The sequence below is a fragment of the Lepus europaeus genome, chromosome 5, assembly GCF_033115175.1.
Source record: "Lepus europaeus isolate LE1 chromosome 5, mLepTim1.pri, whole genome shotgun sequence".
Lineage (NCBI taxonomy): Eukaryota > Metazoa > Chordata > Mammalia > Lagomorpha > Leporidae > Lepus > Lepus europaeus.
Window position 1 is genome coordinate 118942503 of NC_084831.1, and position 15318 is coordinate 118957820.

General features: G+C 47.3%; 2 protein-coding genes across 2 annotated transcripts; both read left to right on the forward strand.

Annotated features, from left to right (window-relative positions):
- Nucleotides 1-280: 280 nt before the first annotated feature.
- LOC133760976 (cornifin alpha) lies at nt 281-751 on the forward strand. The gene has a single exon (XM_062193605.1). The coding sequence runs from the start codon at nt 281-283 to the stop codon at nt 713-715; it is 435 nt and encodes a 144-aa protein (XP_062049589.1). The 3' UTR covers nt 716-751.
- Nucleotides 752-11155: 10404 nt separating this feature from the next.
- Nucleotides 11156-11875, forward strand: LOC133760977 (small proline-rich protein 3). The gene is made up of 2 exons (XM_062193607.1): nt 11156-11407; nt 11456-11875. The coding sequence occupies exons 1-2, from the start codon at nt 11156-11158 to the stop codon at nt 11873-11875; spliced, it is 672 nt and encodes a 223-aa protein (XP_062049591.1).
- Nucleotides 11876-15318: the final 3443 nt, after the last annotated feature.

Consider the following 15318-nt stretch of genomic DNA (forward strand, 5'->3'; position numbering starts at 1 on the left):
GTGCTCTACACGGGCCTCAGAGCTCTCCCAGAAGCCAGCTTTGTCCCGGGAGGTTTTCAGAGAGGGAGGTGATGCGTCTGGGGAGAAAGGGAGTCAGGTGAAGATGCCCCCTGCCGTCAAGAACTTTCAAGTGTAAGGGACCAGTGAGGAGGAGACCAGAGGCTCTCTCTTCCAAAAGGGACTGAAAAGAAACCTACTTGGCACTGAACTTCACTTCTCGTCTGTTTCATTGAATCACTGGGTCAGCTTTTCTCTCCCTAGGACCAGCTGCCACCGAAACATGAGTTCTCAGCAGCAGAAGCAGCCCTGCACCGTACCCCCTCAGCTGCAGCAGCACCAGGTGAAGCAGCCTTGCCAGCCTCCACCCCAGGAACCCTGTGTCCCCAAAACCAAGGAGCCCTGCCAGCCCAAGGTGCCGGAGCCCTGCCAGCCCAAGGTGCCAGAGCCCTGCCAGCCCAAGGTGCCGGAGCCATGCCAGCCCAAGGTGCCAGAGCCCTGCCAGCCCAAGGTGCCGGAGCCATGCCAGCCCAAGGTGCCAGAGCCATGCCAACCCAAGGTGCCGGAGCCCTGCCAGTCCAAGGTTCCACAGCCCTGCCAACCCAAGGTGCCTGAGCCCTGCCAGCCCAAGGTGCCTGAGCCATGCCAGCCCAAGGTGCCGGAGCCCTGCCAGCCCAAGGTGCCGGAGCCATGCCAGCAGAAGACAAAGCAGAAGTGATGTGATCCACAGCCACACCCATGAAGAACCAGCCCCCGATGCTGAATCCCTTATCCCTTTCTGCTTCTCAGTCCCACTTTCCTCCCGCCTTTGCAATCACCACACTGTCAGTGTGAGTCATCCTCCTCCCCTTACACTCACTCTGGAGGGTTCCCAAGCCTCTGGAGAAGGCTGGCGTGCTCACTGGTTGAACTGGTCTCCTAGCTGCTCAGCACGCGTCTGGAGAGGGGACTGGGGCGGGATCAAGTGAGCCTTCCTGTTCTGTCTCCATTAAATGACTGTTAACCCCACACCTGGCTCCGTGTGTGTATGTGTGTGTGTGTGGCTGGTGCACACTCCTAACTGTGCAGTGGTTAAGGTCACCCAGAGTCATTTGCTTTGGGTGGCCGCAGCTAGGGCAGGGCTTTCTTCTCTCAGCTGAGCCACACCCAGGGGTCAATGGGCCCTGCTTTAGCCTACCTCTAACTCGGAGTCTTTGCCCCCAAATTACCCTGGCTCTTTTCATCAGACTCCCTTCTAAAAGTTGTTCCAAAGGAATAGTACTGGCTTATATTTCAACCTGTTATTCGCTCATTTCCCTTTCTGAAGCCCCCAACACATGGAGTCAAACACTCAGACTCACACCCACAAACTCTTACCTATCCACACTTACACACAGGGGGAGACTCAGGCACATTCAGATATGCACGCTTTCACAAACAGACTCTAAGGGACACTCGTATTCACACACACACACATTCACACACACGCATACACACATACACACACAAGGACACACACTCCAGAACTCATTCATACACACACACACATACACTCATACAAGGACACACACTCCAGGACTCAGACATTCATATTCACACATACTAACTCTCACACACACTCACACAAGGACACAGACATTCATATTCAGACACACACACTCACACAAGGACACACACTCCAGGACTCATTCATACACACACACAAACACACATACACTCATATAAGGACACACACTCTAGGACTCCGACATTCATATTCACACACACACTCACACAAGGACACACACTCCAGGACACAGACATTCATATTCACACACACACAAGGCACACACTCCAGGATTCATTCATATTCACACACACATTCAACAAGGATACACACTCCAGGACTCAGACATTCATGTTCACACATACACATACACAAGGACACACACTCCAGGACACAGATATTCATATTCACACACACAAAAACACACTCTACAGGACATAGACATTCATATTCACACACACACTCACAAACAACGACATACACTCTGGGACACAGACATTCATATTCACACACACACACTCACACAAGGACACACATTCCAGATATTAATTAAGGACACAGATATTAATATTCACACACACACACACAAGGACACACACTCCGGGACATAGACATTCATATTCACACACACACACACACACAAAGCGTAAGACTCCTATACACGGACATTGAGACACACATACATACACAAAGACTCCTGGACACAGATATTCACACACACACACACACTCACACAAGGAGACAAGCTCCAGGACACAGACATTCATATTCACATACACACACAAACACACACAAGGACTCAGACATTCATATTCACACACACACATACACAAGGACACATACTCCAGGACACAGGTATTCATATTCACATACACTCACACACACAAGGACACACACTCTACAGGACACAGACATTCATATTCACACACATACACTCACAAACAGCGACACACACTCTGGGACACAGACATTCATATTCACACACACACACTCACACAAAGACACACACTCCGGAACATAGACATTCATATTCACACACACACAAAGGGTAAGACTCCTATACACGGACATTCAGACACACATACATACACAAAGACTCCTGGACACAGATATTCACACGCACACACTCACACACACAAAGGAAAGACTCCTAGACAGAGATATTCATAGTCACACACCCACACACATGTATAGATCCCTAGACACAAACATTCCTACTCACACACATATAGAGTCCCACATAGGGAAAGACTCCTACACAGACATTCAGACACACACACACACACACGAGTTGTATTTAATCACCTTAGCCTAGCCCAGCATGCCCACCATGAAAACACCTGATTCTGTCACAGGAAGGAGAGTAGAATCCACAGCGCCTGCCCTAGGAAAGTCCTTAAAGAGATATTTTCACCTCTTTCCCACAAATAATACACAATCTCACAAAAGCCCCTACATGGTTCTCTCTCTCTCTCTCTCTCTCTCGCGCGCGCGCGCGCGCGCTCTCTCTCTCTCTCTTTCTCTCTCTCCAATCACATACACACACACACACACATACACAGACTTACACATACACAACAGCACTTCTCTAGGTAAAACATAAAAACAAACACATCAAAAGGAAAAGAAGAAACAGTAGACGCATTCAAGCAAGCTTTAGAAGCAAGCAAGTTTAAAAAGGGTACGAACAGCATGAAGTTGAGAGGTCAGGTCACTCCAGTATAAAATGTCAGGGTGAACGGAGACTAGAAGGGCACCCAATGCAAGGCGTTCATTTTTCATACAAGCACGCTGCGGTTCTGGGGAGGAGACAATGACTCAAGCTCACCCCAAAGTCCTGTTTCTGAATCACCTCTGGACTTCCAGTCTCCGGCTTCTCGTCCGCAGCGCCCCCTTCCTGATTTTCCTGGGGAGCAGCAAGTCTGAGAAGCTCCAGTAACCAGGTCTGGGACTTTAGGGAGCTGTCTGCAGAGGGTGAGGGGTGGCCAGGAATTGTCAAGAGTCACTGAGATGGCGGGCACCGCAGCTCACTAGGCTAATCCTCCGCCTTGCGGCGCCGGCACACTGGGTTCTAGTCCCGGTCGGGGCACCGATCCTGTCCCGGTTGCCCCTCTTCCAGGCCAGCTCTCTGCTGTGGCCAGGGAGTGCAGTGGAGGATGGCCCAAGTGCTTGGGCCCTGCACCCGCGTAGGAGACCAGGAGAAGCACCTGGCTCCTGGCTTCGGATCAGCGTGGTGCGCCGGCCGCGGCGGCCATTGGAGGGTGAACCAACAGCAAAGGAAGACCTTTCTCTCTGTCTCTCTCTCACTGTCCACTCTGCCTGTCAAAAAAAAAAAAAAAGGAAAAGAAAAAGAGTCACTGAGAAGCGAACTCTTTCACAAGCTGGATGGACTGTGATACAAGTACCAAAGGGGAGCGAGGCAGAAGAAGGCGCATAAACAACACTCCAGATGGGCCTGAAAGAGCGCAGCAATGTTTGAGAACTAAGATAAGAACTGACCCCAGGGATTGCAAGTGGGTGTGCAGTCGCCAGATTATCAGCATCACTTGGGTCTGCAAGGTACACGTACTCAAGGTGGCTGTTGTGGTCATTTGAGGAGTGAACTAGCAGATGGAAGATTCCCTTTCCCCCCCAACCCTTTCAAACACATCCATAAATAAATCTGTAATAAAAAGAAACAAAAAATGTTGAAAACATATCAATCCTGTTTTTTTCAATCCTCCTGGCTTATTTATTTAATCTTTTACTTCTTCTCAGTAGCGAGTAATCATTATCCCCAGCAAATAGGTAAAATTTTAAATTAAATTAAATTATCCCTAGGTATTCGGCCCACTAAGACAAATGCTTCCACCTTAAAAGACCATGATTGCAGTGGCACGGTGAAAAAGAACTTTACTGGACACAGACTTATCCGAGTTACATGTGAACTGGTGGGATAGTTTTGCTCCTGCTCCCTCAGCAACTCAGGTCCTGACTCTGCAGCCCTGTCTTCCAGGGTCTCTCTCCCCATTTTACACTGCTGACTGCTGTGAATCTGCGAAGTCTGGATTTGAGAAGGGAAACTTGCTCCTGGCGCGCAGGGGAGATCTCCACCACGTCTGCCCATTTTCCACTGGGTAGTAGGCACTCCTATGAGCCCATCTAACTGCTCTGTGCCTGGGCATGTACTCTGTCCAGGGAGCAGAAGAGAACACAAATGCTGAGGTCCATTCTCTCAGGGATGGAGCCACACACTGCAGAGGCGTTGGAAGGATTTAACCCCGTGTGATGACTTCTCCAGGAGGAGGTATGCTATGTGAAATAGAAAAAAGGGGCATGAGCACATCTGGCTGGGGCCCACGCTTTACCACGCCTGCAAGGAGGCTCCAGCTGCAGCTGCTAAGTCAGAATCTCACGTAACAGCACCATGGCAGTGATATCCTACTGCCCGCGCCCTGGTCCTTGGCTAGGAGCAGGCCACAGGTGCCATCCACAGGCGCAGAAGGAGGACTGCATCATTGCATGAATGATGGCACCACTGGGGTCACTTTAGGATCAGTTGCTTTCCTCATAGTGACAGGAACACTTCGTTCATTTTTGAGACAATGTCTACCAAACCACCACATCTGAGTAATAAAAATTTGCCTGTAAGTTACTCTTTGAAGTGAAAATTATGTTTCATGAAAAACAGCTAATTTATCTTTTTAAAAATCACACACACAAAATGCTTCTTCTTGAAGCAATCATCATACATTGAAGGGCAGAGATACTGAATGTGCGTTTCCCATTTGGTTGCATAGAATCTCAAAAAGCTTTATACTGGCAGGTGGAGATTTGCTTTCAGGGCCTTTAGTTTTTCATCAATGACTTTCCAAACTGGAATTGGCATTTCTTTAACTGCAAGGGGTGTAGAGAAAAATACAAAGACCTCTCCCTTCTAAAACTCCACAGGGGATATTGGACAGGATGAGTGATTGACATAAAGCACTTCTTGTGCTCTCTGGGACCAACACTTTTAAGGCTGCCTTACCTTTGCAAGACTATGAGCCCCTGTGTAAGTATAATGTAACTGTTTTTTTTAAAATGAGATAAATAAAATGATAAATAATCAATTCTTCATATTGTACAGACAGGGCATGCAAATAAAAATAATAAGCTGAGCTTTTTTGCTTCTTATAATTATTTCTTAAATCCTTGGTGATCTTATAGCCCTTCTTCCACTTAGCCCTTCTCCAGAGTGTGTCAGCCCTTCCAGGGTACCTGTACTGAGATCATAATTTATGAGACTTTTAGGTCTTCCCCACTTCAAGGCTTTGTACTTTCTCTTGCCTCAGGGGCCAATGTGACCTGGCCTCAATTTTGCACACTGGGGTTGTTGCATTGGGTCACCAGCTCTCAAAGTGTGAGTCTCAGATTTTCAGGGACCCTGATCGTATCAGGAAATCTATGACATCACATCTGATAACACAATCATAAGAGGATGGTTGTCTTTCTATTTTGCTAACATTGCACACATTATTCAACATACATGAGGAAAGAAGAGTAAAAATTCCTCACACATGAGAAAAATCAAGACAGTGGCACCAGACTGTTTCAGAAGGTTATTTCATCAACATATGACTTACAGATTCTACAGAACAGGCAGCACAGGGAGCAGTCAATGGCTGCCCCATTTCTACCAACATCAGAAGCCTGGGGTCCTGGAGGACACAGGCACTGGGGAAGGCTGCGCTTCCATTATTGCAGGATTGATGGGCAGAATCCTGCTGGGTGCTGCTGGCTGGCTTAGCTAGGAACAGTTGCAAGGTACTGGTGGTGACAGATAGTGATCTTATAACCTCTGACAACACTCCTGGAGACCTGCTCACTGAGACACCCCAATATTGCAGCAGTCCTTGTACAACCCAGATCCCAAGACTGCCAGGGTACTTTGTCGTCATTCTACCATGAAGTGAAGGTGCACTACCTTTACCAGGCTGACTCCGTAGTTTAAAATCACACAAAAATAAATCAAAAACAGAACTATGTAAAATGTATATACGTATCCAACCACAGGGTCTACACCAGAGTTCCAATTGCTTGGCCCTGGGCAAGATGCAGTCTCACCATGCTCATCTTCTGCGATCCAGATTCCAAAGGTCTATATTTACCTTTAAATATTCACCTATGGCTAATGGCTACTCTATTGAACAGCCCAGGTCCAGAGTCTCACATTAGGTCCCATATTAGCTTCAAATTCTTACAGGGAGCAATCAGATTCCTCTGACGTTGGCCTCTAGGCAACGCCTTCTGTCACTGGAAGGCAATGTCTTCCATCACTTGTGTTTCTCTTTCTGTATCTCAGATAGAGCAGGTACTTCATAATATGCCTTAGCCTTCAGTACTCCCCCAAAAAGCCCAAGATAAAGTCTTATGTGAAGCTAGTTTGTTGGGAATGTAATTGAAGGGGAAAGGACTTCAGGAAAAAGGGGGAATAAAGTCAGAGAAAAGGAAAATAAATAGATTATAAAGAATATGTTACAATGAAGGCAACCTCCAAGAACAATGAGAATTTGAACCCCAGGGCCAAAAAAGCTGTCACAGAGGGTTTTCTCAGAAAATGAAAGGGGAGGGGGCCGGTACTGTGGCATAGCAGATTAAGTCGCCGCCTGCAGTGCCGACATTCCATATGGGCGCCGGTTAGAGTCCCAGCTGCTCCACTTCCAATCTAGCTCTCTGCTATGGCCTGGGAAAGCAGTTGAAGATGGCCCAAGTCCTTGGGCCCTTGTACCCACATGGGAAACCTGGAAGAAGCCCTTGGCTCCGGGCTTCAGATTGGCACAGCTGCACCGTTGCGGCTATCTAGGGAGTGAACCAGCGGATGGAAGACCTCTCTCTCTATCTGTCTGTCTGCCTCTCCTTCTCTCTGTGTGTAACTCTGACTTTCAAGTAAATGATAAATAAATCTTTACAAAAAGAAAAGAAAATGAAAGGGGAAAGCATTACCTATCAGCTCATGTCTTCCATTGGTAAACAAGGCTGCTGCATGTTAACTATGCTGAAGCTCGTGCCTGCACATCCACAAGTGCATCGCAGGTCCCCGTCGACATCTCACACTGCTGAGTTAGAGAAAGGAAAGGCAGAGTCCAAGCAAGAGTGTGGGAATGGTCCGTGCAGTCACGGCAGGCAAAGGAGCAAGGTACAGAGGATGAGGAGAGGGCCTAACAGGTGCACAGTACCAATCACAAACAAGTCCCAAGGAGGTCCCAGGACAAGGAAGCTGGGAGAGTAGCAGCCTTGTCCCACAGTGAAGGTAACCAGTGGAAAATTTCAAGGTAGCTAGGGAGGTAGAACTCACCATCAGAGCCACAGGTTTACTTCTCGGTATCAGCTGCAAGTCCAACACTGTCCACAAAGAAACAAGGCTTCTCTGAAGGACAAGAAGTCTTAATCTTCAGACACTGAGTATGCTGGCCCAAACAAACAGGAAGAACAAGGTTGGGGTAAAGTTAGAAGTTCAAGTTGATGCCGGAGAAGCTTTTAATGGGGTGGATGAAGCACCAGTTAGGGAAGGGCAGGAGAAAACCCACCCAGGGAGGCAACAGAGGAAATGAGAAAGGAATTTCTCCTAGGACAAAGGTCCAAAGTCAGAGGAAACAAGAGAGAGACCCAGATTGAAACAGAAGGGCAGGAAGCAGGTTCCTACAGACATAAGAATTCCAGGTGGTGCAGCAGATTCTGGCCAGAGCTCCTAAGAAGTGGTTTTGGTGAGGAAAGGATCTAGACCCAACTTGGAAAGAGGGCTATCGTAATACCAAAGACTTGGCCAGCACCGTGGCTCACTAGGCTAATCCTCCGCCTTGCGGCACCGGCACACCAGGTTCTAGTCCCGGTCGGGGCGCCGGATTCTATCCCGGTTGCCCCTCTTCCAGGCCAGCTCTCTGCTGTGGCCAGGGAGTGCAGTGGAGGATGGCCCAAGTGCTTGGGCCCTGCACCCCATGGGAGACCAGGAGAAGCACCTGGCTCCTGCCATCAGATCAGCGCAGTGCGCCGGCTGCAGTGCGCCAGCCGCGGCGGCCATTGGAGAGTGAACCAACGGCAAAGGAAGACCTTTCTCTCTGTCTCTCTCTCTCTCACTGTCCACTCTGCTTGTCAAAAAAATAAAATAAAATAAAAAAGTGATACCAAAGACTTGAGCTTGGGAACTGTGATGGCCTGGGCATCACCCCAGAGGAAGTCGGCTGGTCAAAGGCTAACAGAGATGGAAGACAATGGGTGGAGAAGGGAGTGGAAGTGTCCACTCCTTGGTGAACCCATAACTTCTCAGTTCACCCCATAAGGCTTATCATGAGACAGTGAGTCATTTTAAAGAAGCAGCCATAAAAAATATTAGAAAAGAAGCAACCATAGGGTTCTCAGGACATTTGTTTTGGTACCTCTCTAAGATGATGCTTTTCTCTCTCTTCATTTATCCCCTCTTCCCCTCTCCATCCTGTTTCGTCCTCTTCCTCTTCCTCTCTCTCTCCTCCATTGCTGCCCCTCCCTCTGCTCCAGTGTTGCCCATCACTCTCCTACAGTGCTCTGCCTCCTTCTCTCCTTCTTCATTCATTCTTTCCTATCTACTTTCATGCATCTCTGCCTTTCCTGAAACCACAGACCTATTCAGAAAAACAGTAATTGCCCATTGACTGATCACCAATACAGCCAGGCAGCGTGTGAGAATGTGCAACTACTGACTTTGGAAAACAGGTGGATGGAGCTAATTGTGGTGGCTGAGCCTGGGGTAACAGGTTCATGAAGGTAACAAAGCAGTGCAAAGGGAAGAGCTACCTGCAAACCTGAGTTTCAAGCATGTTCGGATTTCTGAATGGCCACTCCTTGTAGGAGATCATATACTGAGGGCAACTCTGGATTAGTGACCTGAGCTTCATCGATGGGGATCAGAGGAAACTCTGATGCATGAAGTCAGATGACCAGAGCTCCCTTCTTGCTGTGTCACTCCAGAGAAGACTGACATGATGAGGGTAGGGTCCTCAGGGATTCAGTCAGTCCTGACTGTCCATCCCCAATGAAGTCTACCATCCCTGCTCAATGTGGCATCTTAAAACATCCTCCATAAAGAAAGACAATGCCAAAACAGGCATTTTATTTCATTTCCCCTCCCAGGCCTGGGTCCACTGAAGAGCTGAAAATCAGATCATTGAATTGTTGTACACCATAACACAGCCTCCCAGAAGGACCAGAAATGCCTGTTGCTACCCCCACATTTACTTCAAATAGGAAGAGACCCAATAGTGCTAATCTAAACTCAGGATTAGGACCTGGGCCAAGAGGCATGGCTGTTTCTGGGCTAATTAGTTCCAGAATTTCCTCCCGACTTAGTGCACTGCCACCCAAGAATCCTGTTGTCCACAGCATTCACACCACAAAGGGTGGACAATAGGGACAGGTCCAGGTGACATCACTGTCAGATAGTAAGTGTGAAAAAATGTTAAGCTGAAGATTTTCATTACAAACACTGGAATGAAGGTCAAGTAGCCAGGAAAAAATTCTCTTCCTTAAGGCAGGGCTCGTTTTCTGTATAAAATGCCAGCTGACAAGGGACTCCTCATCAGAGCACAGAGGCTGAATAAGCTGAACTTCTCTGAATAGCAGGTGAGTCTCCCCACTTGAAGCTTCTTGTATTCTCCTATAGGTACTTTATATTGAATGGGAATTCTTTGTGATGATAAGAATAGACTTATTTTCAAAGCGATAGTAATTTCTGCTTAGGGTGATCTTGTAAGTTCTTTGACTTGTCACTTTACATAACTGTAAAACAAGGTGGAAATGATTTATCTGAAGATATGTTTAGTTGGCAGGAGAATATGCCCATGTCAAAGGCACTTTTAGTGATATTTTAGTTCTCCCTCTCCTATTCACTGAGACTTTCCAATACAGAAGGCATGTCTCTGGCAATTTGGATGGTTAAAAGATAAGTTTTCTTTTTTTCATGAGTGTATGATTCATCAGAAGCTATATTTCTGGGCATGCTTTGTGAAAATGCAAAATGGAGATAGGTTAATAAGAAAAAGGAGGACTGAAGCAAAATGAGGAGGGTGCCTTGTTATCTGCCCCCGAGCCTGTGGGACGAGAGGCACAATGAGGACCAAACAGGGACACAGTCAGCAGGGCTCCAGAAAGCATGTGAAGAGGGGCTCGGGGAAGGACTGTGTGGGCATCACGGGAAAGTATACAGAGGATTTTCCTGTGAGAAGTAACACACTCCAAGCGGTGGACATGAGTTGGTAGACTCCAGGCTTTTTGTTCTACCACAGTTCCAAATGACCAGAGCCCTGCAGCCTCACGTCATTCCCAGGAGGCTGTCATTGTGTTGTACCCTTTGTTCTGCGCTTCAGTCTTGTGCACAGGCTTTTAAATGAATCAGGAAGAGAGAGAGCATAGGGAGATGCTCCATTCACGTGGAGTGGAGCATATCACCTTTGCTTTCTAGCCTTGAAACCATACAAGGGTCCTCAAAGGATCCTACGTTATCAAATTCAGGGAAACAGAAAGAAGGGTGGGTCTTACTTCTGAAGAGGCATGCAATTAGATAAATACCTCCAAACTGATATTCTTCCTTCTTTCTCCAAATTACTCAGCTTTTCTTTCTCTAGGTCCGACATTCTTGGAAGAATGAGCTCCTACCAGCAGAAGCAACCCTTTACCCCACCCCCTCAGCCTCAACAGCACCAGGCGAAACAACCCTGCCAGCCTCCACCTCAAGATACATTTGTTCCCATAACCAAGGACCCATGCCACCCAAATGTTCCAAGTCCCGGAAACACCATCATTGCAGAGCAAGGCTACATCAAGGTCCCTGAGCAAGGCTCCATCAAGGTTCCAGACTCTGGCTACACCAAGGTCCCTGACTCAGGGTGCACCAGTGTCTCTGGGTCAGGCTACTCCGTGGTCCCTCAGCCTGGCTACACCAAGGTCCCTGACTCTGGCTGCACCAGTGTCCCTGGGTCAGGCTACTCTGTGGTCCCTCAGCCTGGCTACACCAAGGTCCCTGACTCTGGCTGCACCAGTGTGCCTGGGTCAGGCCACTCCGTGGTCCCTCAGCCTGGCTACACCAAGGTCCCTGACTCTGGCTGCACCAGTGTGCCTGGGTCAGGCCACTCCGTGGTCCCTCAGCCTGGCTACACCAAGGTCCCTGAGCCAGGATGCACCAGTGTCCCTGGGTCAGGCCACTCCGTGGTCCCTCAGCCTGGCTACACCAAGGTCCCTGAGCCAGGATGCACCAATGTCCCTGGGACCGGCTACTCCGTGGTCCCTCAGCCTGGCTACACCAATGTTCAAGAGCCAAATCCTTCAATAGTCACCCCTGGCCTGTCTCAGAAGAAGATCAAGTAGAAGTAATGTGCTGACATCCGTATCTTCGAGAAGCTGACCTCCAGATGCTGAACACTCTGTTCCCATCTGCTCCATGTCTCACCTGTCTCTATATCTGTAATCAGTATGTTTTCACCCCGGGACATTCTCTCTCTCTCTCACTTGTACCTTGAAACTATGAATCTCTTTGCATTCTAAAGTTCTCTGAGCCTCTGCAATAAGCAGAAGCTTAGTGGCTTTGCTGGCCCTCAGTTGCTCGGGGTTCAACTGGAGAGGGATTCTGGATGAGAAGAAATGTATTTCCTGAACTTTCCCCATTAAACCACTGCTAACTTCACTCTTGGTTGTGTGTATCATTGGCTGTATCTTTGCTTTTTCTTTCTGCCATGTGAATCGGGACCCACAGGCAAAGAGGAGTTGCTACAGAAGTCACAGGGCTAATTCTGGCTCTGTGTGTGTTTAGGAGGCTGTGGGGCGTCACGTAGGAGGGCATCCTGGGGTAGTGATGGATGTTGTGTAATGCCACCCAGATCTCGTCACTATGGGAGTCTACAGCGGAATCCAGGCTTTCGTCTCGCACTTGACTGAGTCAAGCCTGATTTCCATGGTGCCTGCTCCACCACTAGTCCTGAATACCCTCCCTACAAGTCCCCATCTATTCCTCCATTGTTGAACTTGGTTGTCTATTTTTCTTCATTTATTTGCCTTCCATACTCTCTGAGACATACAAAGAGGCACATTCATCATATTAGCCACACACTCACAGAATCACCTACAAGCTCCACCTTCTTAGCTTAGACAATTTTCTTTCTCTGAGTAACCATCATGTCAAGAGAGGCCTAAAATTGTACCAGGAAGATGGAACACACATAGCGCACAATGCCTCCCCTTGGACAGTTCTCCATTTTTAGGAGACTTGATATTCACAACCTTCTTACAGAAATGAGTACATTGCACACATGTGAGAATACATGCACACACACACACATTCCCAATAGTGTCTCTCCCAACACAACTCTCAGAAACCTATCAAGTCATTCTAAAAAGAGGTGAGTTTTATTTACTTGTTTATGTTTACTTGAAAGGAAGAGAAAGACAGAGACGGACGGATAGAAAGAGGTCTTGTATCCACTGGCTCCCTCCCCAAATGCCCACAACTTCTGGGGATCTCTTGGCCATGCCAAGGAGACTGGCACTCAGTATGGATCTCCAACATGGGTGGCAGAGACCTACGTACTTGAGCCACCACTCGTTGCCTTCCAGGGCGTGCATTAGCAGGAAGCTGGATTGGAAGCCAAGCCAGGACTTGAACACAGGCCCTCTGATAATGGCATGTGGGTGTCCAGGTGGCATCATAGCTACTATGCTGGATACGTGCCCCAGAAGGTAATTTTTAAGTGGATATTACAAAGAGGAGCTTCTCTTGATCTAATTTGGGTCAATAATCAGCTAAATTTGGTGAAGAGTAGTTTATTAAACCTCAAAATGTCATGCATGAAAGAATTAACAAGTATTTTGTATAGTTCTTGCATTTCAAGATAAGGAAACTTGTATCCAAAAAGGAGGAAGAAATTAACAAAAAGCAGAAATTTTATATATATTATATATCTGCAACACACCCACAGTCCAGTTCTGCAGATCCCCAGCCCCCTCCATCTTCTCCCATAGCCTCGTCTTCTTGATTTCAGGAATGAGGAGGTCTGCAATCTCTGTCGAGTGGGTATGGAGTCTTAAGTTGTTTCCAGAGGCAGTGACGTCAATATAAAATTTCAGAAGGGCTGCCTGCTCTTGTGCCTGGGGAGTAAGCCCCGGTGTTTGACAAGGTGAGTTGTCCTTAGCATCAAGCAGGTGCAGGCAGATGACCGGCATCCCATGACAGACCCACAAGCACCACAGGTGGCACTGGAATGACTCAGTAATATTTGGAAACTGGGCAGAAACTGTCCCAAAAGTTATGAGTAGTTGCCAGACTGGCAGGGAAAATGGGATCTCTGTGGTCCGTTAGGTATGTACTTGTTGAGGGGGCTTCAAATTATTGCCTGTTTCAACGATGGAAAGATCTAGAGATGACTCAGGACTGATAATAACCAAACAGCATGATTCCTAGTGATGCTTTCTTAAAGTTTTATTTAGGGTAAACAGATTTCGTGTATTTCATATATACAGATTTAGGAGCATAGTGATACTTCCCACCCTATTCCCCCTACAGCCCCCGCTCCCACCCTTCCTCCTTCTGACTCTTAGTGGAGAAATGGGCTCTGCGATGCCTAGCCATGATGAATATAAAATAATTTAAATATTTTAAGGGGAAATCTGGCAGGGAAGGCTCAAAAGGTTAAAAATCTGTCTGACTCTCGAACCACAAATTCTATTCTAAAAAGTTCTTTTTAGGAAATATTTATGCATGTCACAAAGATTTTATACATCAGGGTATTTATTCAGTGTTGTATATAATAATAACAAAAAATGGATAACAACCTAAATTTGAATCAGCTGCCAGCTTAAGTTTCTCAGTTCAATCCCCTCTCTTCTAACTGCTTTATTATTATTTTTTTTTTTTGCTTATATTTAGCCTCCCACCCCATCCCTGCCACCCCACATACTATTGCAAACCCAAGTAACTAGACTGGGCTTTGGGATCATATGAGGTCCTCTGACCCTTGACACATTTGCAGGCCCAGCTGTCAGATGTCCTGCAGCCCACACCAAACTTCCCTCTATGTCCCACATCACACAACCCTCACAGCCAAGATTCCTGAATGCACAGCTGACTTCTCAGGACTGGAGTGCCGTGGGAGCAGGAACCTTCTCTGTCTTGCTCAGGGCCCAGTGTGCTGCCTTCAGAATGGCGGGATTCATTTATTGTCTGCTGAGAGGTTGAGAGGTTTATCCCCTCACTAGATGGTTCAGTGGATTTGAGAGTAGCGTCTGTACTACACTCCTTGAACCCAGACCATGTCTGACCTTGAGAAGGCTTTGAGCCTGATCCATGCCCAATCTCATTCCGCTCCCCCCCCCCCATATTTAGAGCAGCAGGCCTCGTAACTGCAGAACACCTGCTGCTCCTGGCCAAGCCTTCAGAACCATAGGGAAGAGAGGGCTGTATCATTCAGAAAGCAGGGAGTTCCCTCGGGGCAAGGTTATGTCTCCCCAGTCCAATTGAGAGGATCTGCAGTTGGAGACTTTCCATTCTCCATGAATGAAGTGGTGATCACATGGACAGGAACTGGGAGAACACAATCTTTAATCTTCCTAGAGGGCTACCCACATAAATGTGTTGTAGAATGATGTAAATTTATTTTGCAAGATTGTATCAGTACTACATTAGATTATAAAAAGTACTGAATAGATTTGCCATTTTATTCTTTTCAATACTACTCTAAAATGTAATTGGTTCTAAATAACGTTATTTAAGAAAGAAAAATGCCTTTGAAATAACACTTTTGGTATTACAAAACTAAAAT

Excerpts from the sequence above, each read along its gene's own strand:
- LOC133760977 (XM_062193607.1), top strand. The coding sequence starts at position 11,156 with ATGAGCTCCTACCAGCAGAAGCAACCCTTTACCCCACCCCCTCAGCCT. Across the intron at positions 11,408-11,455 it reads CTGACTCAGGGTGCACCAGT|GTCCCTGACTCTGGCTGCAC; the intron begins GTCTCTGGGTCA and ends GGCTACACCAAG.
- LOC133760976 (XM_062193605.1), top strand. The coding sequence starts at position 281 with ATGAGTTCTCAGCAGCAGAAGCAGCCCTGCACCGTACCCCCTCAGCTG.